Below are 25,393 nucleotides of genomic sequence, written 5' to 3'. Positions count from 1 at the left end.
TTGCCTGCAATCAGCTCCAGGTGTGTAGAACTGCAGAGGAGAAGATGGCCCTGCCCAGGGGCGATACCAGGTAGACTCAGGATCCTGATGGAAAATTCCAGCCGCACACCTGGAGCTGTATTAAAGACACTATTTTTTAATTAATCTTAAAAACTTTAACTGAAAACTTTACTACCAGGAGGCAGTGTTGATCTAATGAGTTTGTTTAAATTTTTCCAGATGTTTGCAGCTGCTTCTTTTTTTTTTAAGTATATATATTTATTTAAGATGCTTTGTAATTTGCAGGCTGCCCTTCTAAATAAAAATGTTTAATCATTTACTGGTTGGATAAAGGTTACATTGACTCACTGCCCCCTCTTGTGGTACAATGTAGTATTACATAAAAGTACAGCCCAGCCCTCTTTCACCATATTTTTATATCTCTTTTTCAGGCATAAAGTCATAGTGGTTGCATTTTAAAATCCTGTTGGTAAGTTTAGCTGTGGAAGATTTAAGACTATTTTTAAAAACAGGATTTTACAGTAAGAATTAGTCATTTTTTAGAGCTTGTCACTGCTGCCCCCAAGTGATCATAATTTTCTTTCTTTTTTTAGGGCATGAACGGTTATGTTAAGGTACAGTTTTAATAAACTAAAAAGTTATTAAACTATCTCAGCAGTCTATGGAAAAGTACTTTCTCTAGTCTGCCACCAGTGAATCTCTCCTGCAGCAATTGAATGATTTGAGTTGCCATTTTTCTAATCACTACATGGCGGTACTGTGGCAAATGTGGAATTCCTGTATGCTTTCTAAATCTCCTGCTAATCTGAACCCACTGCAGAAAGCCTTGACCCAGCAAATGAGGTCCCAACCCCTGAATAAGGACCAGCAGGAGTTTGGCAGTAAGCTACCTGACCCTCAGCTGCTTTTTATTAGCTCACCACGATCTCTCTCTGCGCCCCAATACTAGCCTGCTGCTCCAATCATAGTTGACAGTAAAATAACAGTTTTGAAGCCTTTAGTAAAACAAGTAATTAGTTGCTTTATCATCTCAACTTGGTCTGAAGTATGTTATGTGGCAGACTGGGTCAAACTCAAGCTATTAGTGCTGAGCCAGAGTTAGAAGGCTGTGTTATCCAAAGAAAGAAGAACAAACAGATCTGAGCTGGACGTGTGTGCCGCTTTCCTTCCAAGCCCAGAGGATTCCAGTGCTGACACACTTGATGTTGTCTGCATCCATTTCTGGAAAATTTACTGGCATGAAGTGAGCGAGTGTAAAAATTAGCATCATGTAACCCAGTGACACTAACCTGGACTGTGAAGACGCAAGAGTGGGCCTGTCTCATTTCTTTGATGTTCCTTGTTAGTCTGGGAGGATGCAGCTGGAGCTCTGTGTTTGATCAGTGATCTGAAGACTGTGGATACAGGAAGTGTCCAGGAATTATCACAACACCTGGAAGAGTTAAAGAAAAATGGCCCCCAGTGAACCTTACAGTCTAATATGGATAAACAGCAGACACTTCCCAGCAAACTAAGTTATTTCTAGAGGAAGTGCAACCATCTATATAGCCATGTTGTCATGAGGATGTTATTGTGCTTTATCAAACAGAGCTCATTTAGACATCGTGGCAATAAAAATGCATAGTTATAGTTTTTCACTAATTTATGCATGCAGCTGGATCATGCAAACTTTTTTTTTATACCTTTGAAGTACAGCTCTCACGCAGCCGTAAGACTTTTTCTTGAATCTATAAGTTTTTGATTTTAGTTTTTGTATGCCTGCTATTTTTTTCCTGCAGGATTCTCTCCTGTTCTGTGGAAGCAATGGAAAATACTCTGCAGTGTTTTGCAGGATTGTGGGGCTGCCGTGATAAATCAGATGATAACACATCACCAAACAGCATGTTTAATCTATTACCGCAGGGAGGCTGATATTAAAATGATTTTTAAATCCTTGAAGGACATGAGATATGAGCCTAAATATGCAAAACAGAAACTGGGCAGAAATGTCGCGGTGCTCCCCTCCACCTTCTCCAACCTTTGAAATTATCTCTAATGGGTACCAGATTTTTACCCGGGGGACGAGATTGCTATCAACCCCCTGTAACCTAATCTCATCTCCGGCTGGATTACTGCAGCGTCGGGCGACGTCTCGCGGTCTGTAGTGCTGAAAGCAGTCCGCACCTCCTCTGTCCCCGCAGGAGGAGGCTCAGCAGGAGGGCCGGGGACCGTAACTGCTTTGAAAGGCTGTGCAGCACAGATGTAGTAACAAGTTTGGTTGTCAAGTTATGTATGAAAGTTATGCAGAAATTGAGTCCAGTGCCGGAAATGAAGTATCTTAGCTTTCACAATAAAAGCGTGCCTAAATTAAATTTAGATACCTTAAAATCACTTAAAAAGTCTAAAAGAGAGGACAGAAAATGTCATCTATATGTTGTTACAAATGACCAATAGATTAGTTTTTCCCCCTAAATGTGTCAAAGCAAAGATTTTGAGCTTGACACAGAAGTTGTTTTCTGATGTCTTGAAACCAAGAACTGTGCAAAAGACCCGAGGCATCCTTCATATCTTTATATTTTACTAGGAAAATATGTGCAGTCACTTGTTGAAAAATATATACACACATGGAAATACAGTATATAAGGCAAAAACACAGCTTGTGCAAAAAGGTGAAAAGTCAATATTTAGTGTGATAATATATATATTTTTTATAAACACAGCCTGAACTCTCTTAGGCAGGGCTTCTTGTAATTTCTTTAAGCAGGCTTCAGGAAAATGTTGGCTACCTTTTGTTCTGTTCCCGGTTAGGATGATCTGACACTGCTTCAATAATGTTGAGGTTCGAGCTGTAGGAAAGCCAGTGCATGGCAGAGAGTGTTCAATTGTGTGTGTTTTTAATTCAGATATGCTTTTATTGCATCAGCAGTTTGTTTGGAACGAGTGCCATGCGAAATCCTATCCTGTAGATAGAATTTAGGGCTACCATTTGACAAGAGGTGCCAGGTTTTCAGTAATTTCTTTTGATGATTTGCATTGTTATATTTGATAAACTGAGATATGTTTGGTATTTTTTTCATAGAAAGAAGAAATGGGAACAAATTATGTGAAAGGCATGTTGAAAAAGTTCATCTTCCTGAAATAGATTGTATTTTCTGTGGTTTAAGGGGTGGAAAAGAGGTGGGGCGACTACAATTTATTCTGAAAGGACCACCGGAAACACAACTTGCTGCTTTGTGTAACTTAACACTGGTCTAAGTCTCAGCTCAGCTCTCCTTTAGCTCAGCGCTCTGGGATCATCTGAGCTCTCCCGCAAACACTCTTCTGAGCCACAGCGAGCAAGAAAGCAGAAACGATGGGAATTTAAACTGAGAGTCATGAAAGTCAATGCAGACTTGTAGCTTTAAAAAAAATCCTTTAATTATAGTGTGTTGGAACAAGTTTACACTTCTGCACTGGATGGTGAGATGCGCATAAAGTGACAGCGGTCCTCATCTCTTCTACAGTTCTCAACGAGTGATAAAACGCCATGAAAGGTACGTAACTGTTGCTGCAGAAAGAAAAGTGCAAGACCTTTACTTTCATTCAACTATTGCATTGATTTAACATGTAAGCGTTTCTTTGTGTTCTGCGAGTGCGCACATCTGGATGACATTACGCTACTGCGCAGCAGAAGTTGTAAAATGCAGTTTTTTCCACCACCAGTTTCATCCCATTGTAAGAATTAAAACACCAAATAATGTTTGCGCAATTTGGCCGCTAAACTGATCATGTGAGAATTAAAAAAAAAGAGCAGATCTAACAAACGAGAGAAAAGAGAGGCTTTAGATGCACTTGATTTTAAGCATGAGAAAGAGAAGGGTATGACTGATGATGACTAGTGAGCACCACCTGCAGAGCTTCATCACTGACTGCTGTGTTTGTGCTTAAACTCCAACAAGTAGCCGATTAAAGACAACAATCTGCAGGCTTTCTAACTCATCAGCATCTTCCTCCTGTAGAGTGAACTGGAGGGGAATTAGCACTCAGGAATGTGTGATCCACTCTGCAACAGTGGCTCCTGATCTAGTCTAAACGCCCCCCCTTCGTGAAAGTCATCCCTCCCTGGCTCCCCCATCACTCCCCCTTACCCATGTCACCCTCCTCCTGGCCCCATCTGTTAACCATTACCAGTGATGTTCTCTGTGCTCCGCTCCAGTCTTCAGTGCAGTGTAGCAGTGTAATTAGGGTTTACTGTCAACAACCCAGAGAAACCGCAGCCTGTGGTTTTTACAGTTCTGTGGACCTCCTATCTCTAAACTCACACATGCACAGAGGAGATGATACTCTATTATCTCTAGCATAAATCCTCATTGGCTGCCCTGATCTTTGTATTTAAAGATAACTTTATACATTTTTGACTCTACGCAGCAGCCCGGTAGTGTCTCTATCACTTTTATGTTATTTATGGAGTCCTACCAACTGTCTCAGATACAGTGTACCCCCAGTTGTGTGACCTATTTATGTCATATGTTTCTGATTATGTCACGCAGACGACTTTGCAGACGAGGAGGAAGTACAGTCTTTTGGATACAAGAGGTTCGGTGAGTGAGACGTGACCTTTTCTTCTTTTTAATCACAAAACTCCTTTTTTGTGTGAATAAAAAGCCATGAATTAAAGGGCCTTAGTGTGTGGGCCCACCTCCTTCTCTCTTTCTGCTGCTGCATACCTACAATTACCTGGATATTTACAAGCATGTTGCTCTAATTGAATCGCTCTATGTCAGGACAGACAGCTGGCTGCCTGAACCTCATCTGTCCCGATAGTCGTCGCTAATGGTTTTGCCTCTGATGGCAGGATTTTAGGCTGAACATAAATGTGGCTGACAGTCTGTGAGGTCCAGCTTGCCGCAGGCTCAACGACTGCCGACAGAGCTCTCCAGATCAAGAAGTTTCAAAACCTCCCCTTTATCCACTTAAACCGAGTCACTTAAACATGTTGACTCACACAAACATGCCAAAAACCTCAAAAATGTGGCTACTCAAACTCAGACTGTTGTCAATGCATGTCCGTTTGTTGTGGTACATGCATTTTTGTATGTGTGTAGAAGTATGTTCATGCACAGGCAACATATGGGGTTTTTTGCCCAGTTTACAGAGGCTTTCTTTACAGATCTGGACATTATGAATTCTTTGAAGGCCCCTTTTATCCTCATTTCTACTCTGTAAGAGAAGCTTTACATGACTCACACACTTTTTTATTTTCATGCTGGGCTCTGGTGCATACCTGCAACTTATTCACTGTCTGAAGCAAGCTTCGTCTTTTAGCTTCTTTCCCTTTAAGCCAACTTTGTGCTGATTGGCTGCCCCTTAAAAACAGATGGGCTAAATACTATGTGGGTGGGGTTTCTATGCTCACAGTCAGAGCTGTGTGCCTGAGATTTGGATCATTTGGATCAGTCTGAAGCCTGAATCTTAGGCTCAGAGGAATTACTTCAATACAGTCTGACCTCATTATTTAAAACTTTGGTCACAGCTAATAAGCAAAAGCACAATAGATCCATTTTAAAGCAAAAGTCATTAGTGATTAGACTTGCAACATCTTACAGTAACTAAAAAGGCTGAATAGAGATTAAAATACATGAAAGTAAACAGTGAAAAACTAGACGACAAAGCAGAACATCTAGTTGAGCTGTTGCAGCAGGATCTTGTTTCTACGATATGTCCTCCAGCTGTTATGACCACCGATGCGGTTGTAACCCAAAAGCAAACAGAGGAACAGCAGCTGACTATCCAGAAGGTTTTTACCAGTCTACAGTCTAAATACATCAAAGCTGGTATCCTACTGAAGTTAATCCATCACTGTCACCCTCTGTCTTATAAAGTTTGGTTACAAATTGCTGAAATTTCAGTTTCCCGGCACACTAAGTGTTTAACGCAGACTATTCTTGCTTTCTAAAGCTTGCTCTCTGTAACAACAGGCAGTCCCTTTCCACTTATCACTGCACTACATTCTGTAATGATTGTGAAAGTCAGCGGTAGCTTCGGGGAAAGTATCCTTGTGACTCTCTGACTTTTCTGCCAAACAAATAGTTCCCATGACTAATGCATCCTAATTTTTAGTAATTTGGGCAAATTGAGTGTTTTAAACAACACCTCTGCTCAGTGTTTTCCCTCAAAGCCAACTTTAATACCATCCACTCTGCTCCAGTAATGCATTTTTCCCCTCTTGCCCATACATAATATATGTTTAATGATGTACAGTCTCTCCATCACAAGCACTTTTTTAAAAACAGGATCTGCTTTCAGTTGTTTTTCTGTACTTGCTGCTGATGTGCTGTTGGGTTCACTGCTTCAGCATATTCGCTATTCATGCTTTTGGATAATGCTTAAAAACCAAACCAAGGGACCAACCCTCTGTCACACACGCTAAAGAGCATTATCATTATTTTTCTCACTGCAGGCATGAGCACATGCCCCATAACTGCTCATCGAATTGCGTTCAGGAGTCTCAGAGTCGCTGTATTCAGGGTTTTACTGGAGTATGACTCATTCACACACAGTTTGGCCGAAGTCGGTGAGAGTGACAAGGAGGCAGCGGTCTACGCTGTCTAACTCAGGACCAGCGGAGACGAATTCAAGCTGCGTCCAAGCACACGGTTCCTTTCATCCCAGTCACCCGAGTAGAAGCATCCTGTTTGTCTTTCTCTGCGAGCGCGTGCAAGTCCCCGCTCATATATTACATTAGAGAGCCGTGGGCAGGGTGGGGTGGGGAAGTCAAATCCAGCTCACTTTTAACTTTATTCAAATGAACTTTTGACATGTGGATGAGTAGGACAAGAAAGCCGCTGAACTTCTAACTGAGTGAAATTGGTCCTGCTGGGACACGGCAGCTGTTCTGAGGGGCCGGCTCCGGGGGTCTGCTTCACCCCTCCAGAGCCTTTGTTGTGCAATAGAGCTGCATTCATGCAAACCCTCCCGAGCCCTCATTCTACCACTATTAGTGCTATAATGTCAGTTCACAGAAGGGAACAAACAGTTATTTCCTCCCTGCATGTTTTGCTTTAATTCACTGCGGTCTCCCGGGAGACTGATAGTGTTTAAACTGTCGTGACATGTCAAAGCTGTGAATGTTGTGTGAATATCTGCCCAGTTTATAAAGTCACCACTAAGCTTAAAAAAATAACAGGGGGCGAGTTAACACGGGAAAGAAAGAACACTCAAACCTGCTGGTTTTTCAAAGTCACTGTGAACAAGAAATGGCACCTTTAATATGAGTGGGCTTTGGCATCCCCTTTCATATACACATTTCACATACTTTGCATTGCTACTGGCCAATTCCCAAAGTGCTCCAGAAGTTTTTGCAGAGAGCGACGGGCTCCCATAAAATTCCTGAACGCAAAGAAAATCATCTTAGGGAGACGTGAAACATAGAGATGTGAAGAATGAGCAGCTGTCAGCAGGTAGATCATGCTTTCCATATGTCGAGACCCACAGTTGGGCCGGAGCCTGGCATGGTAGCTCTCATCAGTGCGTTAGCATTTGTGAATGAACGCATGAGAGGTGGCTGGTGGCTCCATATTTCTGGGTAGAAGCAATATTTCTTGTTGCATAAGAAATCAAACAGTGCGTCATGATTAGAACAAGATGTTTCACGCCCGTGCTGGTTGAAGAAATTAGTCTTAAAATAAATTGTTCGTGCTTTGAGTTAATTGTAAAAAATGCTTTTGAATGCAGTCTGCTGCACAACTGTGGGATAAAGGACCAAGGGGACCACTTACTTGTGTGATTTGCTTTTCTCTCTCTATCAAGGAAGCAATAGAAAAGATAACCAGTAAAATTCCACATGGTTTAATTTTTGGCTTCATCTTTCCAGATGGTTGTTTATGAAGCGCTCGTCCAATTCCTGAAATTCCAGGATTTGATGTGTTCACCTCGGTTTTGTGATAAAGTGCAGATATACAAGTGTAAGGAAACTCGACACTGCTTTCATTCACTTTCTTCACTGTTTTGGCTGCAATTCATATACAAACCAGCAAAGTCCGGGCTCCCTCTTTTCTGCATACAAGTATATAAGGTTTGCATTAAAAAGTGCAATGTGTAATATGAACACATGTGAACCAGTAATGCAAAGTGACCACATGCTGAAATATCTTTAAAAGTACATTTGGGGATGTTTGTGCTTTTGCTGACGTGCAAAGTAAGAAGTCGGCTTTATACAAAGACACACACTTGCAAGCACAGATATACACTTTTTAAACAGAGTGAGCTGTTTCTGATTCTTTTCCTTACTTAAGCATCATCCATAAGGCATGGATATGTCATGTATATTTACACAAATACAAATATATCCACTCGCTTGTATACAAGTGTAAATGTACACCACTCAGGCACACACACACACACACACACACACACACACACACACACACACACACAGTTATCAGCACATACTCAAAGTAAATTCATATGGTAATCCCATCTCCCTCCCTGCCAAGCTGAAGCCGGGCCGGAATTGCTTTCACAGTGCTCAAGGTTTAAACGTATTTATTTTACTGTGGGGGGCTGACACAAGAAGGCCATCAGAACAAAAACAAAATCTACCTGAGCTTTGGCTGAACTCTCACAGCCCCATTAGGACTAGTATAATCATCGGTCAATGGAAGTCAGCAGCTGCCCTTGGCCTGATTCAAAGCATGAACCTCCAGGTCATACAAAAAACATGCAATTGTGAAAACAAAGAGAAAGAAGAACAGAGAAAGAGCCACCTTGTCACAAAGCTTCCATCTGTTTTACATGAAAGAGTTTACTTCATATTTCTGAAAAGTTACCTTGTAGTTACCTTGTAAATAAATAACAACAACCTGTGCAAGTGCCAAATACTGCAGCTCTTCAGAGTTGAAGCCTTGAAAACTCCTGTGTTAATATGCCAAGCACGTTAGCAGGGGTAGAAAAACCATCTTCTTTCAGAAGAAAATGACCGCCCCTCTCTGAGCCTGGTTCTGCTGGAGGTTTCTTCCTGTTAAAAGGGAGTTTTTCCTTCCCACTCTCGCCAAGTGCCTACTCAAAGGGGTTTATTTGATTTTAGATTTTTTTTCTGTATTGTTGTAGCATCTTTATCTTTACCTGCTTTTGTGATTTGAAACGATATAAATAAGACTGAATTAAATTGAATATGTTCTCTCTAGCAAGTGTATGGATTTTTTTATTCACCTATTGCATCTAGCCTTAAAGGTATGCATTTTAACAACGTGGCTGCTTTGACTGCCAAGTTGATGCTGATAAAGCATTGTTGCCCAAAAAGTCTATGCTCTAGTTTTCATGACTAGACTTCTTGTATATATTTGTATCTCACAGAACCAGACATTTATTAATTAGCAGGTATCATAATTAAGTTTCCCTCAAGAAAAAAGTTAATTTGAAGATAATTTGAAACAGTTTAAATGAGTGATTTAATTAGTAATTAATAATTACTAATTATTACTAATTATAATAATTAATGAGTGAATTATTATATATAGAGACCAGAACTATATCAGACTGTAAACATTATTGCATGTATAAAATTGGGCATCTTAGCATTACAGTCAGTAGGACTGATTAGCTTTTGGAAGCAGCCTCAAGTGGCCATTGAGGGAACTGCAGCCTTTTGTTGGTTACCACCTAAATAGCACCGACTGGAAACGGTGTAAGGAAACATACAAAACAGTGGAAATGATTTTGAAACATTATCTTTAGGTTATGTTGTAGCAATAACAAACTCTGACAGAATGTAACTGCACTACAATACATTGTGATATAGTCATGTACAATGAGTTTTATCCCAGCAGCACAGTATATCGATGAAAGAGGTAGAATTACATGAAACAGCGAGCAAAGTTAATACAACAAAAGCGTAAAATGCAAGACTTCCTCCACAAGTTGAGGATAAAAAAAAAAAGGGAGGACATCCTCTTGGGACAAGCACTGATATCTGGATGGGGGTCATACGCCCTGTGCTGCTGTGACTCCTGTTCCCACGCATGTGGGTTTGGAGAGGCCAGGCTCAAGAGGTTTGTGGCCGGTGTGGAACCCAGAATGCACTAATCCATTTCCTGCACTTGTTATGGTTTCTCCAGCAAAGGCCCAGAACGTTCCTGGCTGAGCATGGTGTCGGGGTATCTTTGCCTGGAAGCAGCTGTGTCAGCATGGGCAGGGCTCGGTTCAGTTCGGTGGGTTTCTCTGGCAGAGTATCCCCTGGCTTCTCAGCCACCTTTAGCTGTAGTCTTAATAACACCTCATCCATCCTGGTTAGCAGGGTATCAAACATCCTATGTTAACATGGGTGCTTGACACATTTAATATATACTGTCATGTGATACTTTGCAGTGCATTTGTCAGAATGTCTGATGGGGAATTTTATGAACTTTGCTGTGGTTTCTCCTCTTTTGCAGGGTTGTGTTGTGGGATTCTCAGATTCTGCTTCTTAGTTCTGTTTCAAAATGATGTGGCAGCTTTTGATCACTTAATACTTTTATGAAGTCTTAATGTTTTTTCATTGTCTGCCATACCACTTTCATATTTTTCCTTTGGCCTTGATACTTTAGAGTCAGCTTGCCTTTTCAAACATTTATTATGCATGTGGGTGAGCATCTGTGTTTGACTTTCCCTGTGCTTTTCTTTTTATTGCCATAATGTTTGCATTTTCTTTCATATGATGATCACCAGCTCACCAGTTTTCAGTTTTGTTTTTTTTTCCTGTTGCCAAAATTCCACATTCACACTACATGGATCAAATGACTGTTTGCTTCTGTTTTGCAGAAGGCAACTGTTTCAAGCAATGAAACTACCTGCACAACTCTGAAATACCAGCAGACTAATATAGACACTAGCTGGTGAACATAATGGTGTATGTAGTATCTCATAAAGAGCAGAAAACTTACGGATAGAAACAGGAGGTTCACATCATGGATGTGCAGCCAAAAAATCAGCAGCATATGTGTGATGCTATCATGTCAATATGGACCCAAATCTCTGAAGCATGTTTTCAGCGCCTTGTTGAATCTGTGCCATGAAGACAAAAGCAGGTCCAACTCAGTACTAGCAAGGTGTACCTAATAAAATGAGTGAATACAAATTTTGAAGCAACATATGTATCTGAACAACATATTTTTCAGGGAATGGCTGTGCCAAACAACATTCTGGCCTTATTCCAGTGTATGACTCCATTGTTAGAGTCCAGGTGCTAAACTGGCCTGCAATCCAGACCTGTGACCCACTAAAACATTTGGTGCATTACAACATGAAAAGTACAAGAAAGTTGGCTCCAAACTGTCACGCTGCAGAAATCTAAATCAAGCCCGAGTGAAAACATTTCACTTTTAAAACGACAGCAGCTGTTGTTTGAAGAAAATGTGACCATCCCAACTATTTTTACCGTATATTTCTGCCATGAAGATCATAATGAGTAGGCCTATACTTTTTTCAAGAAACAAAACAACTTCTTAGTTTCAACATTTGTTTTTTTTTTTGTATGCTGTTTAAGTTCATTTAGTTTAAATGATTAGTAAATCAAACAAAAAAAGAGTGATGGCATTGTGTTTACTGTGTTCCTTCAGCTTCTGAAAGACCAAAAACTACTCAAGAAGGTTAAGTGCGTTGTCGAGCATGCAGTGTGCTAACACCTGCTGTAGAGAGAAGACAAAGATGGGAAACTACTTACTTAGAGTGGGAAAACCAAGCCATAAAACACTGGGCTTTTCTTTGACTTTCAAGGGCTTGTCTAGTAAAAATCAGGAAGTCAGTATTGGCCTGTGTTTTAAAGCCAGCTTTGACTTCACAGATGTGAAATCACTCATTTTAAATTCCAGATTTCATATCCCAGACTGGAGGCAGACTGGCTCAGTATTAAAATAGAAAACATTTTTGAGAGTTTAAATCTCCCCCCAACCAGTTGTGGCAGATGGCCGCAGCTCCCTGAGCTTGGTTCTGCTGGAGGTTTCTTCCTGTTAAAAGGGAGTTTTTCCTTTCCACTGTCACCAAAGTTCTTGCTAATAGGGGGTCATGTGATTGTTGGGTTTTTATCTCTATGTATTATTGTAGGGTCTACCTTAACATATAAAGCGCCTTGAATTCTGATTCACATGATTTTTGTCACACTCTGCTACCTGTTTATGATTAATTGTGATGTGCAGTAACACTGATGCTGCTTGTTGGCTAATTTAGCTCAGCGGTCCCCAACCTTTTTTGCGCCACGGACCGGTTTATGCCCGACAATATTTTCACGGACCGGTCTTTAAGGTGTCGCGGATAAATACAACAAAATAAAACTAGTACCGGTACCGAAAAAATTAAGATTTATTCATAACACACGTGAAAAGACCCAGGAAAACAGAGTTAATGATAAAAACAATAACAAAATAACACTGAAAACCGATAAAACCCCTGAAAACCATACATTTCACACCCGAGCCTCAACTCTCGCGGCCCAGTACCAAACGACTCACGGACCGGTACCGGTCCGAGGCCCGGGGGTTGGGGACCGCTGATTTAGCTCATTCTTCATCATTATTTTAAGTGAGGTAGCCTCACTTCTTTATGTGTTTATACATGAAAGTTTTCAAGTTATTTTAAAAGTCCCAGATTGCCCCAAAAGCTTGAAAAGCTTTCAGAGAGAAATTCCTGTGGTGACAAGAAGGTGAGAATGAAGTGTTTGTGTTGTTCTAAGGGCAAGAAAAATGAAGGGAGATGCTACAAATTATGACTCCCAAAACAAAATCCATAAATAATGCCGTATATTGTGATTTTTTTTTAAAAGTCAAATGTCAGCCAGTGACTTTTAAAACAGAATTGGATCTCAGTTGCATTTGTTCTAATTTTCTTTGTGCAGGGAGAGGAGGGTGTAAACAGAGAGATGATTTATAGACCAGGGTAAGGGATTTCCTTGTATCTGGTTTAGGGAGAAACTCATACCACAGGACAGACGGGAGGAGGGATAACACTTAATGCTGACTAAGCGGCAAGAACAGCGGGTGCTGGAGGAAAAAAGGGAGGAGGGTGGAGGTGATGCAGCTGGTTGAAAGTGAAGCACAGGAAGAGGATGGATGTGTTTGGAGAAGCATGAGAGGAGCTCTGTGTCTGGAGATAAGGGTTTGTTAGTATGTGATGGTAGTAGATAATAGAAGGGGTGGGAGTTGTGACAGTATGAGATCCATCTGGACCATTTGTCTGTAACACACGCGCACCTTTTTGAAATAAAAGCACAAAGTAAAATGGGAAAAAAATTGCTGTAGTTTTTTTCTCCAAATTCACTGTGACATTTACACTTCATCTTATCTCTGTTATGATTCAAACCTTTCAACCTGGAAACTCACTGAACCATCTGAATTTGAAGAAAAGCAGCTGAAAGAGGGAATGGCAGCCAACCACAGAGGAATTTTATGAACACATCATTTTTCTTTTGCCTTGAGCTTTCAACAGTATATTTTCTCGAGACAGCAGTGCATTTACACACATGCCACAACTGAGTATGTCAATTTTATGCTACTTATACTCCACCAGTAGACCAGTATACTTTCTACCTACTTTCAGAATAGGATTTTACAAAAAAGAACTTGATTGTTTTTAAATGATTTAAGTTAAAAAAATCTTTTTAAATTAGTCACATTTAAACTACCTCTTCAACTACTGATATTACATCTTAATAAACATCTTATTAGCAGGACTACACAAGGATGTTCACTCACAGGCCATCTTGTTAACTCAAATATCTATTGGCAGCAACTGAAAGCATTCAAAACTAACTGCTGAAGTTTAAACTGAGAATCAGCAAGAAAGGTGATTTAAGTGACTTGTGCCAGACAGCATGGTCTGAGTATTTCAGAAACTGCTAATCTGCTGGGATTTTCCTGCACAACCGGATCGGTCTGACAAAGAGAAACTATCCAATGAGTGTCTTAATGAAAGAGGTCAGAGGAGAATGACTAGATGGCTTGATAGGAAGGTGACAGTAACTCAAACAATCAAATAACCACACCTGTTTACACCAGTGTAAGCAGATGGGCTACAGCAGCAGAAGACCACATCGGGTGTCACTCCTGTCTGCTAAGAACAGGAAACTGAGGCCACAATTCATAAACAAAACATTGGAAAAGCTTTGGCAGGTCTGACGAGTTTCAAATTGTGCTGCAACTTTCAGATGGTCGAGTCAGAATTTAGTGTAAAGAACATGAAAGCAAGCACTGATCCAGCCTCATGCATTTTGGTTGTACAGCCTGCCACTTTTTCATTAAGCAGCTGTTTTAATGCCGCAAAACTCATTTGATCTAGTGCTAGCTTAGTGCCCAGCAATAACCTACAAAGTCAGGATCTAGCTGAGGAATATAGAATGAGTCAGAGAGCTCAAGGGCCAGCACTTTTTCCCTCAAGTACTGATGGAAACCAAAAGAGAGCTAAAACAGAGAGTAACTGCAATTACATTCAACAGATGTTGAATTGGAAGTTGCTTTGATTGACCTTGATGTGCTTTCCTGACACCTTAGCAGCTTACCACAGTGACAGTGAAATAGTGATCTCTGTGTTTTGTTTGCTATTTTTATTTCTAAATATTAATTGCACTCAATTACTTTTTTAATATAACTAAAGGACCTTATTGAACCTTGTGTTATGTATTGACATGTCGCTTCTGTGCTGAAAATGGGTCAGATTCCCTCTAATTGCAGATTTGGCCTTCTGGGGTCTGTAAATACAATACATATATTCGGTTTTGACTAAGCTGGTCAGACTTTGGTTGACCTGCCTCATCAGTTGATCCCCTGAACGGTAATTAAGGTCACAGTACCCTCAAAAAGCGTCTTGAATATCTTTTTCTAGACTGGGCAAAGCTTCTCCAGAAGAAGAGCGGGATGTTTCTCAAGCTGAGTTGTCTACTGTTCAAAATCAATACAATACAGCGCCTCTTTAACTAAATAGATGGCACTGAAATAACAATTGGTTCCAAGAGATCCTGTAAACTCTTGTTCCACCTCCTCTTTCTCTCTCTGTTGCACCTTCATTAGCTTGAATAAAACAGCAGTAACATGACTCAGTGCATTGGATATAAAGTGCAGGCGTCGATCTGTGATGTTTTTGCCAGAGCAACACATGTGCGGGTAGTTAGCTGCTATTTTCAATCTGGACTGTGATCATCTGAGTGTCAGTGACTTTTCTGACTCACCTTTAAGAGTGAGGAAAAGCAGCAAACCCCACCGTGTTCCCCTAGCTCCAGCTCTCACACACCATAATAAGCCTGGTGTCCTTGAGGTGACCCGTACGCAGATGTCAAGGGAGGGTCTCTGGAGTCCAGCACGGCCTGTTTTCTGTGCCTTTAAGGGGTATTTATACTGGGGGTCTGAGTCACAAATTTTGTAATTAAATAAAAAAGCGCAGAGAGAAGGCTTTCCAAAACACCTGTGTGTTCCTATAATGCCTCCAGTGAAAAGACTTATGTTAAAATTTGGCACGCTGCAGTTCTTTGTTCTGCAAGAGCCGTACTTGTACATAAGGTTTTACATTCGTATTCCCTTTCGTGTGCGTGTGTGTGCATTTGTCTGTGCATATGTGAGTTCACTCCTAGAATTACACACAATATCTCACTTTTGCACTACAAACTGTTTTATGTGCTCCAGTCCCCTGTGTGCACAAACACTAAGATTTCTCCAGCACCTCCGGCAGCAGAACACACAGGCACACTTTTACAATGAATTTGGGAATTCTAATTTTTCCTCTTTTAGTGTAAGTAATAAAGTCCCGTAAAGCTCTTACTCTCAGTCCAAAATGTTAATGAAAGGAGGGAGAAATGACCGTGAAGGGTGCCAAGATCAACCCACAGCTTCCTGGTTTGCAAAAGGGAGTTGAAGCAGAGAGGAACAGTGTTCAGCTCCAAAGCCCTGTCAGATCCATAATGGCTTTCACATTTTCCATGTGTGAAGAAGACTGCAGGCAGATGGAATTCACTAAATTCATTTTCTGGCACCTTTGCCAAATGCTTATCATGTATGCATCTTTGAATACATTATGGATGTATGGTGTGTGCTATATGCTGCAGTGCGTTTTCTGTTATTCTACAGATCACACAGCTGATACAGTTGAGTGCACTTAGATTGGCTTCGTTGAAAACAAAGCCAATCTAGGTATGTCTCTGAGTGTGCAGAAATGATGTAGTACTGTGAAAAAGTCTTGATCTGTCCCCTCATTTCTTCATATTTTGACAGAAAAAAAATGGGAAATTGAAACCTGTGAAAACATATAGAATGTAAGGCAAAAAAGGCATTTTTATAATATTTGGTATGACCATCTTATTTCTTCAGCACAGTCTGAACTCTTTTAGGTAAATCTTCTTGTCATTTCTTTAAGTCGTCTTCAGGAAAAGTTCTCCAGGCTTCTTGAAGGACATTCAAAGCTCTTCTTTGGATGCTGGCTCCCTTTTACTCAGTCCATGACTGATAGTGCTCCATTGTGTGTTTTTCGATCCAGGTTTGCTTTTACTGTATTGGCAGTGGGTTTGGGATCATTGTCATGTTAAAAAATGGAGCTGTTGCTAATCAGACACTTTCCAGATGGTATTTCGTGGTGGATCAAAATTTGACATTACTTTTCTGTGTTCATAATTAAGTCAATTTTTGGCAAGATCGCCAATGGCTGAAATACAACCCCAAAACATGACAGGACCTCCACCATGTTTTACAGATGGCTGTAAACACTCAGTGTTGTACTTCTTTCCTGACCTCCTCCTCAATCACTGGATTCATCACTCTATAAAACATTTTGGCGCTGATTTTCTGTCCAGTTCTAGTGTAATTTGGCAAACCTCAGCCTTTTCTTCCCATCTCCCTACCTTAAGAATGGCTTCTAGATTTCCACCTTTCCACTGAAGAGTAATTCGAACTGTCAACTATTGAAGGTGATCTGTCTGAATCAGTAAAAATGGCAAACTTTCAAGATACTTGCTGACTATGATGGAAACCCCACCAAAAGAAAACAGTACAAATACTCAATGGAGCAGTGGAAGAAGATGGTCTGTTCTGATATAACATCACATTGACATCCTGATGTGTGAGCTGAGATAACTGCAGGATGGGAAGATGGCAAACTGGTGGAGGTGGGTTGATGCTCTGAGTCACATTCTGCTTGGAAACCTTGAGTTTGACACATGCTGCCCATCTATGTATTGTTGCACACCTCATGTACTCCTTCATGGCAGCAGGCGATGGGCCTCTTTCAGCAAGTGAATTTTATCACCATCAAATAATTGTATTTAAGATCCTTCAGATTTTCCACATCCTACTGGAAATGGGTGCTTCAAAAGCAAGTTGAATCCAGACTTGACCTGTTAATTTTCAGGACTGCTGCTGCTTCAAGGATCTCCAGCTCATGTCTGAATTGAATTTAACATCTACGCAATTTATTGCAACCCCATGAAGTACATCCACCTAATATTCTAAACTTAGAAAGATTGTAATCTTCCCTTTGGCTTGACAGACAGGTGTTAGCTCAATTATACAGGCATTGCTGAGTGCTATACTGGTGTAGCTGGTAGCCACTGAGTATATATTACTCATGTATGCTTTTTGTGTTGAATATTTGACGTTTGTATTGCGGTATGAAAGGAGTGCCAGTTCCCCTCTAAGTCCAGCCAAGCAGTCTCTACAGAGACTAATAAATCATCTCTTGCTGCTACCAACTAAAGTCCTCTGACCTTGTTTTCATTTCCTTGAAAGTAGACCTATTATGCCGATTTTCATTTCTGTATTTTCATTCTTGGATTCTGGAGTATGCTCGCATGATTTAAAGTTTAAAATAACCCTTAATTATCTTACATTTGGCTTAAGTGTCGTATACCTTGATGCAGCCCCTCAGTTTATCCAGTTGTCTGAAACAAGATGTTTTAGCTCTCTAGATTTTTTCTGATTGTCTGCACCTCACATTACAATCACAAGCATGTATAAAATACTGTCTAAGACCAGTACATGAGGGAAATGTTATGTTACTTGCAGCTGGACAGTGTCTGCAAGCATAGACCAAGGGTTTATGTGTAAAGGGCTTGCTGGATGAAAGACTCCTCTGTCAAGTGGCGAGGCAAAAAACAAATGTTTACTTGTAGCTGTTTAGTGCACAGAAAAGAAATAATATAAATGTCATGTGTCATATGTTGAAGGATTTAGCAAATTTAACTTTCCTACAAAACGGAAAACTGCACTTTTGGTCAACTTCAAAACTTGTTGAGTACTCAGCTTCAGTTTCAGCTTCAGGACACACTATGAGTCAAACAGGTGGGTAGAGCTTGCCCGCTTAAAGTCATACTGTGTGGCCATATTGAGGATTAACCTCTCTTTGGGGTGGCTGTAGCTCAGGTGGCAGAGCAGGTCAGCCACTAATCAAAAGGTCGGTGGTTCGATCCCAGCTGCATGCCAAATATCCTTGGGCAAGATACTAACCCCATGTTTGCCTACTGGTGGTGGTCAGAGGGCCCGGTGGCGCCAGTGTCCGGCAGCCTCGCCTCTGTCAGTGCGCCCCCGGGCAGCTGTGGCTACAATGTAGCTTGCCATTGCCAGTGTGTGTGAATGACTGAATGTAGTGTGAAGCACTTTGGGGTCCTTAGGGACTGAGTAAAGTGCTATACAAATTCAGGCCATTTAACATAATACAGATCGAGAGCAGGAAAGTCTTTAGAGCAGTCTGAAACCTGAGGGTGAAAGCATTTGTATATAATATGTGAAAATTTAGCCAACATTGACCACTGTAATAGTAAAAAAAAAAAATTAAAATCATCCAGTGAGAAGCAGTTCAGTGGACAAAAATGTGTTGTTGATATCAGTTCAGAGGCAAATGACAAAATTTCTTCAAGCTGATGGTAACAATACAACAATATACAACCAAGGTATGCAGAAGAATACATGACATGTTGAACTTTGAAGACAAATGGGCTACAGCAGCAGAAGACCACGCCAGGCACTGCTCCTGTCAGTTTAAAACAGAAAATTGAGGCTACAGTTCATCCAGGATTGGAACTTATCCTACTTTTTATCTGCGGTTCAGGCTGCTGGTGGTAATGTCATCATATTGGCACATTTTCTACCCCTTAGTACCAACTGAGCATTGTTGCTGGCCATGTCCATTATTGTGTGATCACAGTGTACCCATCTTGTGATAGCTGCTTCCATCGAAGTATAATGCCATGTCATAAAGCTCAGATTATCTCAAACTGGTTTCTTAAACATGACAATGAATTCACTGTACTTAGATGGTCTCCACAGTCACCTAATTACCAGGCAGTCAATTCAGTCCAGCACAGATTTGGTAAAACAGAAAATTCACATCATGGATGTGCAGCTGACAAATCTGCAACAACTGTGTGATGCAATCATGTCAACATGATCCAAAAACTCTGAGGAATGTTTCCAGCACCTTGTTGAATCTGAGCCAATCTGAATGTAAAGGGAGGTCCAACCCATTGCTAGCAGGCAAAACAGAGAAAAGGGAAAAGAATAATAGGCTTACTTTAAAAGAATGGATGACACTGAAAACCCTGGAAGCGTTAGCATTGTCTGCTGCTGGAACTCAAAAAGATTAAATGATTAGGTAGGTTGATTATAAATTGCTTTTGGTCATCACATTTTACAGTTTGGAGTAATAAAATAGACACTTTGGTTCCTGGGGATCGGTACCTTTATCCTACAGAGTAGACATTCCTGGCAGCACTTCTTCTTAATTGCTCTAAACAAACAGTTTTGTCAAGCAATTTAAAACCATTGTCTGGTGTTGATTACTGCATTCAGTAAATGGTATCGCCCAGATGTCAGACAGCTCCTCCTGCCTCGTGATGTTTCGTCATAACTGCAGGCTACTCAGCCACCCTCATGTCTGGAGTGTGTCTGTCTAAACAGGGTTCAGCAGAAAAAAAGTAGCTATTCCTCCTGACCAGGATGGCTTGCTGTCATTCGGATTGACATACCACACACCAGCATCCAACCACAGATGTTGCAGGCCACCCAGAAGACACTCCAACACTCACGAAGCAGCATTAACAGAAGGCATTTCCATTCCATTTCCACTTCTCATAGCAAACTATCAGTTCTTAGACCGGCTCCTCTTTGAAATGTTGACTTTGGAGCTTTGTCAGGCTTTGGAGTAAAAGCGTACAACCATGTAATTGATCATTCAGCTTGTGGTTTTCTCTTTCTCTTATAAATTAACTGTTGTGGTGAGAAGTTCACATATGTGATTGTAATTGTGAGTTTTCCATTTGGGAAATTCCTATTTTGATCAGGTATTCTTTTGTCCTCAGATACTGCTTAATATAATTGTAATACTAGTTTAAAATATATTAAACTAAAAGATAACATAACCATCAACTACATGACACACTCACTTCTTTTTTGCCTGTTCACAAAATTTGCATGCAAGTCAAACTGTACCATCTGCTTCTGAATTAAAACAATGTAAGTCCCTTTAAGCTCTAACCACCTTTTACAGCCCCCCATGTTCCCTCAAAGCCACTGTTAAATGATAGAGATTCACACAAAACCCTACAATCACAGACCAGCTTCTTCCACGATGACCATAATGTTATACAGACGTTACCCACAAGCTACACTAGTGGCTGCAAGCAGAAACCATCTGGATAGAAAATCTGAGTCCAGCGGGAGAGGAAGCATGACATGTGTCAATTAAAACCTGTCCTCTGTACGTATGGTGAAGTCAGTGGTGGATGTGGCCAGTGTGGTGATGAGCATGGCTTATGTATGTAATAAAACTGTCCCAGAGAGATTTTCCCTCAAATGCAGTTTCTGTCAAGTGTCCAGAATTCAGTCCTTTAAAGTTTGGTCTGTCAGTGCCCCAGCAGAAAAGGCAGTGTAGTTCAGTGCATTTATAGGTGGATGAACATAAAGCACAACATCATGGTGATTATGTTTAGCTGTCTGTTAAGCTGTGTTATGCACTGGTTAATGTTATTGCGCTGCAGTGCATTCATCTATTACTCTATCACCTATTTTTAATACTGCTGCTTGCACATGCTGCAGTATTGTTCAATCTGTGCTGCTGGCCATGAAATGAAAAAACAATGCTCGTTTGGTGTTCCAGATGTCCTTCTCCCTTAAAAAGCTTTCCAGTTAGTCCTGGGTAATCCAGAAGTGTTTCCTGGCTAGATGAGATATATAATCTCTCAAGTGGGTTTTGGATATATATTCTGGGGCCTCCTACAATGGGAGGCACCCAAGAGGCTGGTGGCATCCTAACCAAATGCCATCTCAACAGGCTCCTGTCAACATGCAGGAATAGTGGGTTTACTCAGAGATCCCTCCAGATGTTTCACCTCTTCACCGTATCTTCTAAGGCTGAGAAACACCACAGCGGAAACTCATTTTAGCCACTTGTATTTGCAGCCTTCTTTCAGTAATTACCCAGACTTGATGATCACAGGTGAGGATTGGGATCATCTGATTAATCGAAAGCTTTGCCTTTTAGCTCAGCTCTCTCTTCATTTTGTTGCCGCAGCTTCCTCATGAATAAAATCCTAAGATATTTGAACTCCCTTGCTAAATGTGATGTTAATGTCATGAAATTAAATGCTTTGAGAATGCTTTCAGATTTTCTTTGAAGGCAAAAAAAAGAACTGAATATTTTAGCCCATTGATGGATGGTTGCCAAGCAACCTGATGGCGTACTTGTATAATTAAAGTTTTGCTAATATAAATTAAATGTAACTGTTGCTAAATACAAATGATGCTTTAAAAGGGTGTTAGAGATGCATAAGAACTAATTATTTTAGCCAGCTGTGTGCGGTTGCTAGGCAATGTGACATCATAATGTCTGATATAAACAACATAGTTGTTTTGGGTTATTTTTTTACTATTTTGTGTGGAGTGTAATTCACTTTCCCATTGTTGTTATTACCGTTGTCATTAAGGTGGGATGAGCAGCCACAGCACAATGGCACAAATTCTTCTTCTACTTTGAAGAAAAGATTTATTCCAAATATTTTTTGACTCTTCTCTGAAAGAGGGCATCTAGTGCCCATTAGAGGAACCGCATCTTTAAGCCACAGTAAGGCTGTGAAGGTTGCAGCTTAATTTGTTTTAATGCCCTGTGGAGTTTTGTTCTTATGAAATTTTTAGTGTAACTCTCTTTGTGTGTATCCTTTGGGTCTAAATTAGCCTTTTTCCTCATGAAATATTTGCAAAGCTGATTTTTGACGATTTAGGAACCTGCATTGTTTATAATAATATTAAGTTTCATATAAAAATGTATAACGTTTTAATATTGAGTAAATTTATCATGTCTAAACAACAAAGAGAATACATAGTTAAAAAAGAGAGAGTAGATTTAAATATATAGACGTATTAAAGTAGTAAATGTGCTGTGTAAGATGCTTTTATAGCCCATGCCAAAAAGTCTGTCCACAAAAACCACCAGGGCATGCCACAAATACCATGTCGTGGTTTATTATCCCAGCTGCTCATGAGAGGAACACCATTGTGTTATTTATTTTATTTCGGTTTTTCTCAGAGTCGTGACATTTAGCTGTGTATTTTTCTTTGAAGTGCTTGCCAGCGCTCCGTCAGCACGGAGGGTCTTTGTAGTGGGGTTTTGAGTGGCACCTGAAGCAGCCAGCAGGGGACCTCAGCATTGATCGATGAGGATTTTGCAGGCAGAAATTCAGTTCCTAGTCTTTGCAGCTGAGGGCAACTCAGATCTACAAACTTCCATCAAAATGGAAAATGCTGACTGAAAGTGAATAACAGATTCTTAGTTTTTCCTCTATTGCAAAAGGGAATATGATGCAGAAATAAATGCTTCATGGTGATATTAATTGCTTCACTTCTGACAGCTGAATGGCAGCTGACTGAACACAGACAGCCTTTGAATCTTTCGCTGAATAAAGTGATTCCTGTGTTATTCTTGTCGTGCTTTCCTGCATTCATACTTTGAAGTCGCTCCTCTTTTTGCTGATCGTGTTGTATTTCTTTCAAAGTTGAGCGTAGGAAGGCTATCAAATTCTGGATGCTAATGTGATGATCATTAACCAGTGGGCCACACACACAGACACACACTCATAAAACAGAAACACACACTTGCTAGTGAGTTGCAGTGTTTGGAGTGCTTAAGCTCTGATGTTTTGCTTTGTAACTAGAACCCAAGTCACTCCGTGGGCCCCAAATCCTGGAGCCGAGTAAGTCCATACCCACTCCCCACTCCATTGTTGATGAAATTTCTGGAAAGACAACCTGTTTGTGTAACTGCAGCGAGTGCTGAGTCTCTGCAGAGCTGAGTGGGGCCTCTGGGTTCGTGGGAGGGGGTGAGTAGGAGAGGCCGTGGATGGTGCCGCAGCCTGCGTGCCTGTCTGACCGCAGCTCATCTGAAAACATTTTGGAAGTGTTTATTTCTCTACCTTTACTATCAGTTGGTGAGGCATCATTATCGTAGGATGGGTAAAGACCAGTTTGGCATGCTCATTTTTTAAACTCTGTTGAGTGAATGAGCTTACTTTTGCACTGAAGTTGCACTAATGAGTATTTTTGGATTATAAATTAGTCTATATGTACTGGCAGAGAAGTCACTTATAATAATAAACTCAGCTCCAGCAGGGATTTTGATGCCTTTTACCTCTATACGCTTGTAAGACTGGGTCTGAAAGGGAAGTCTTAAAACTGCATTCCTTTTAATAGGCAGCAGGGGGGGCTTCTCTGGGAGTTTGATGGAAAATCACTGCTCACTTCATCTATGACCTGGGGAAACCCTTTCCTGAGGAGTTTATGATCTCAATCTCTGATTTTAAGTCTCACTGAATAGAGCACAATGTTCATTTTGGTAATTATGGCCTCTTTTAGGGTTAAATAAACAACAAAGGAGGGTATAATTTAGGGAAGACCTACCTGGTCATTGGCAAGTTCTACCATATAAGTGTACAGTGGTATTCTGCTTTCTTTAGATCCACCTCTTGCTTGTGACATCAGGTTTTAAAATATCAAGTTCTGTACTAACCAGTGGGTGACATTAATCTTGTATACATAGTCTATGACCTCACTAGACACTCATCATCAGGCACACGGTGGTAGAACAAGCAAACACTGTTGCCACTCACAAGCTCTTGTACAGTTTTTTAATCCAAATGTGGCTCTTGCTTTGTAAAGAACTTGCAATAAAAGAAAAAAAAAAGCAGCAATAAAGTTGAGCTGAAATCTGTTTCATAGGGGCAGCCGTCCTAAAATATCAGACAAGCATTTAGTGAAATCTCCAATTTGAATAATATTGAATATATTCAATGCCGACCGTGTTAAACAACCATTACAGCAGCACACATGCAAACATGCAAAGCATTACTCCAGATATTGCTGTTATTAAGCTGTATTAAACCAAGCCAACAACCAAAGCAGCAACCACACAAGGTGAGTTTCTATCTAGTGAACACTGATGACCATTTAGCGGCTAATGCTAATGTCACTTAAAAGAAAAACAGTGGGTGGAGACCTTGGCACAACCAAAATGATTGCAAAACTGACTTCTCATTGCCTTTAGAATGGTTGCTTCAAAAGCAGGGACCAGGTCTGCAACCACTCGTATTCAGTCCCTGTCTTGCATGCATGAAGATGGCGATAAAATGGCTAAAAGTGTGCCATTAGTTTGTGATTAAATGGGGTCAAGTTGGAAATTGCATGGAATCTGCTTGTGGTCAATCAGCAAATATCACACAATTTTTGCCATTGATTGCAAATCTGTTGCTGTGTACATACAGCAGTAATTCAAAAATCCCACCACAAATAGTTGCATACATTTAACTACAAAATGGCATGGATCTTTTTGCCTTTACAGGAATATAACAAGAATGCAACTAGTCAAGTCGAGTCTCCTGTTGCACAACGATACATCACAGACAAGTTGCATTATTTGGTGAAGACTGACCTTAACTATATTTGCAACATGTTGCCCATCTGTTTGTGTGTATAAACTCCAGCCGATTGCTGCAACTACTTGCTTTTGGTTGCCAAAAGTGGAAAAAATTCAATGCAATTACTGAGCAACCATCAATTTTTCACTTTCTTTGAGTGTGACTTTCGGGAGTAGGTAAAGATCAAAGTAGATTGTTGAGCACCAATGCTCTTATTCCGTGTCCGTCGAGTGTGTATACACTTCTACATAGCAACTTTCAAATTGGATAATTTCAGATTTTATTGTTTTCAGCTGCCACAAATGGCCAGAAAATCAATCATTTCAGCTGCATGAATTGATTCTGCTTTTCATTGTCTCGCAGTCCCTTGAGACACGTTTCTTTCAGAAACATTGAGACATTTTCTGAAACTGAAATGTTTTCTCTCAAAAGCGTGGACTTGATGTTATTGGTATTTTTCTCATATTAAGCCAAAATACAACTAGCTATCAGCAAAATGCCTCGTGTCTGTTTCCTTTTAAATACGTCTCTGCA

General features: G+C 40.5%; 1 protein-coding gene across 1 annotated transcript in view; it reads left to right on the top strand.

The window, feature by feature from the left end:
- The first annotated feature begins 3,245 nt into the window (after nucleotides 1-3,245).
- The window catches only part of LOC102798044 (collectin-12-like), a 42,971-nt gene continuing 20,823 nt past the window's right edge, over nucleotides 3,246-25,393 (top strand). The window contains exons 1-2 of the mRNA XM_006795035.3: nucleotides 3,246-3,512; nucleotides 4,509-4,559. Coding sequence (XP_006795098.2) covers nucleotides 3,506-3,512; nucleotides 4,509-4,559 — 58 coding nt within the window. The 5' untranslated portion in view covers nucleotides 3,246-3,505. The remainder of the gene's footprint in view (nucleotides 3,513-4,508; nucleotides 4,560-25,393) is intronic.

The sequence above is a fragment of the Neolamprologus brichardi genome, chromosome 9 (genome assembly GCF_056152115.1).
Source record: "Neolamprologus brichardi isolate AB-2024 chromosome 9, ASM5615211v1, whole genome shotgun sequence".
In the NCBI taxonomy this organism is placed as follows: domain Eukaryota; kingdom Metazoa; phylum Chordata; class Actinopteri; order Cichliformes; family Cichlidae; genus Neolamprologus; species Neolamprologus brichardi.
Note: the sequence above shows the minus strand (reverse complement) of the source record. Positions and strands in the feature narration are given on the sequence as shown.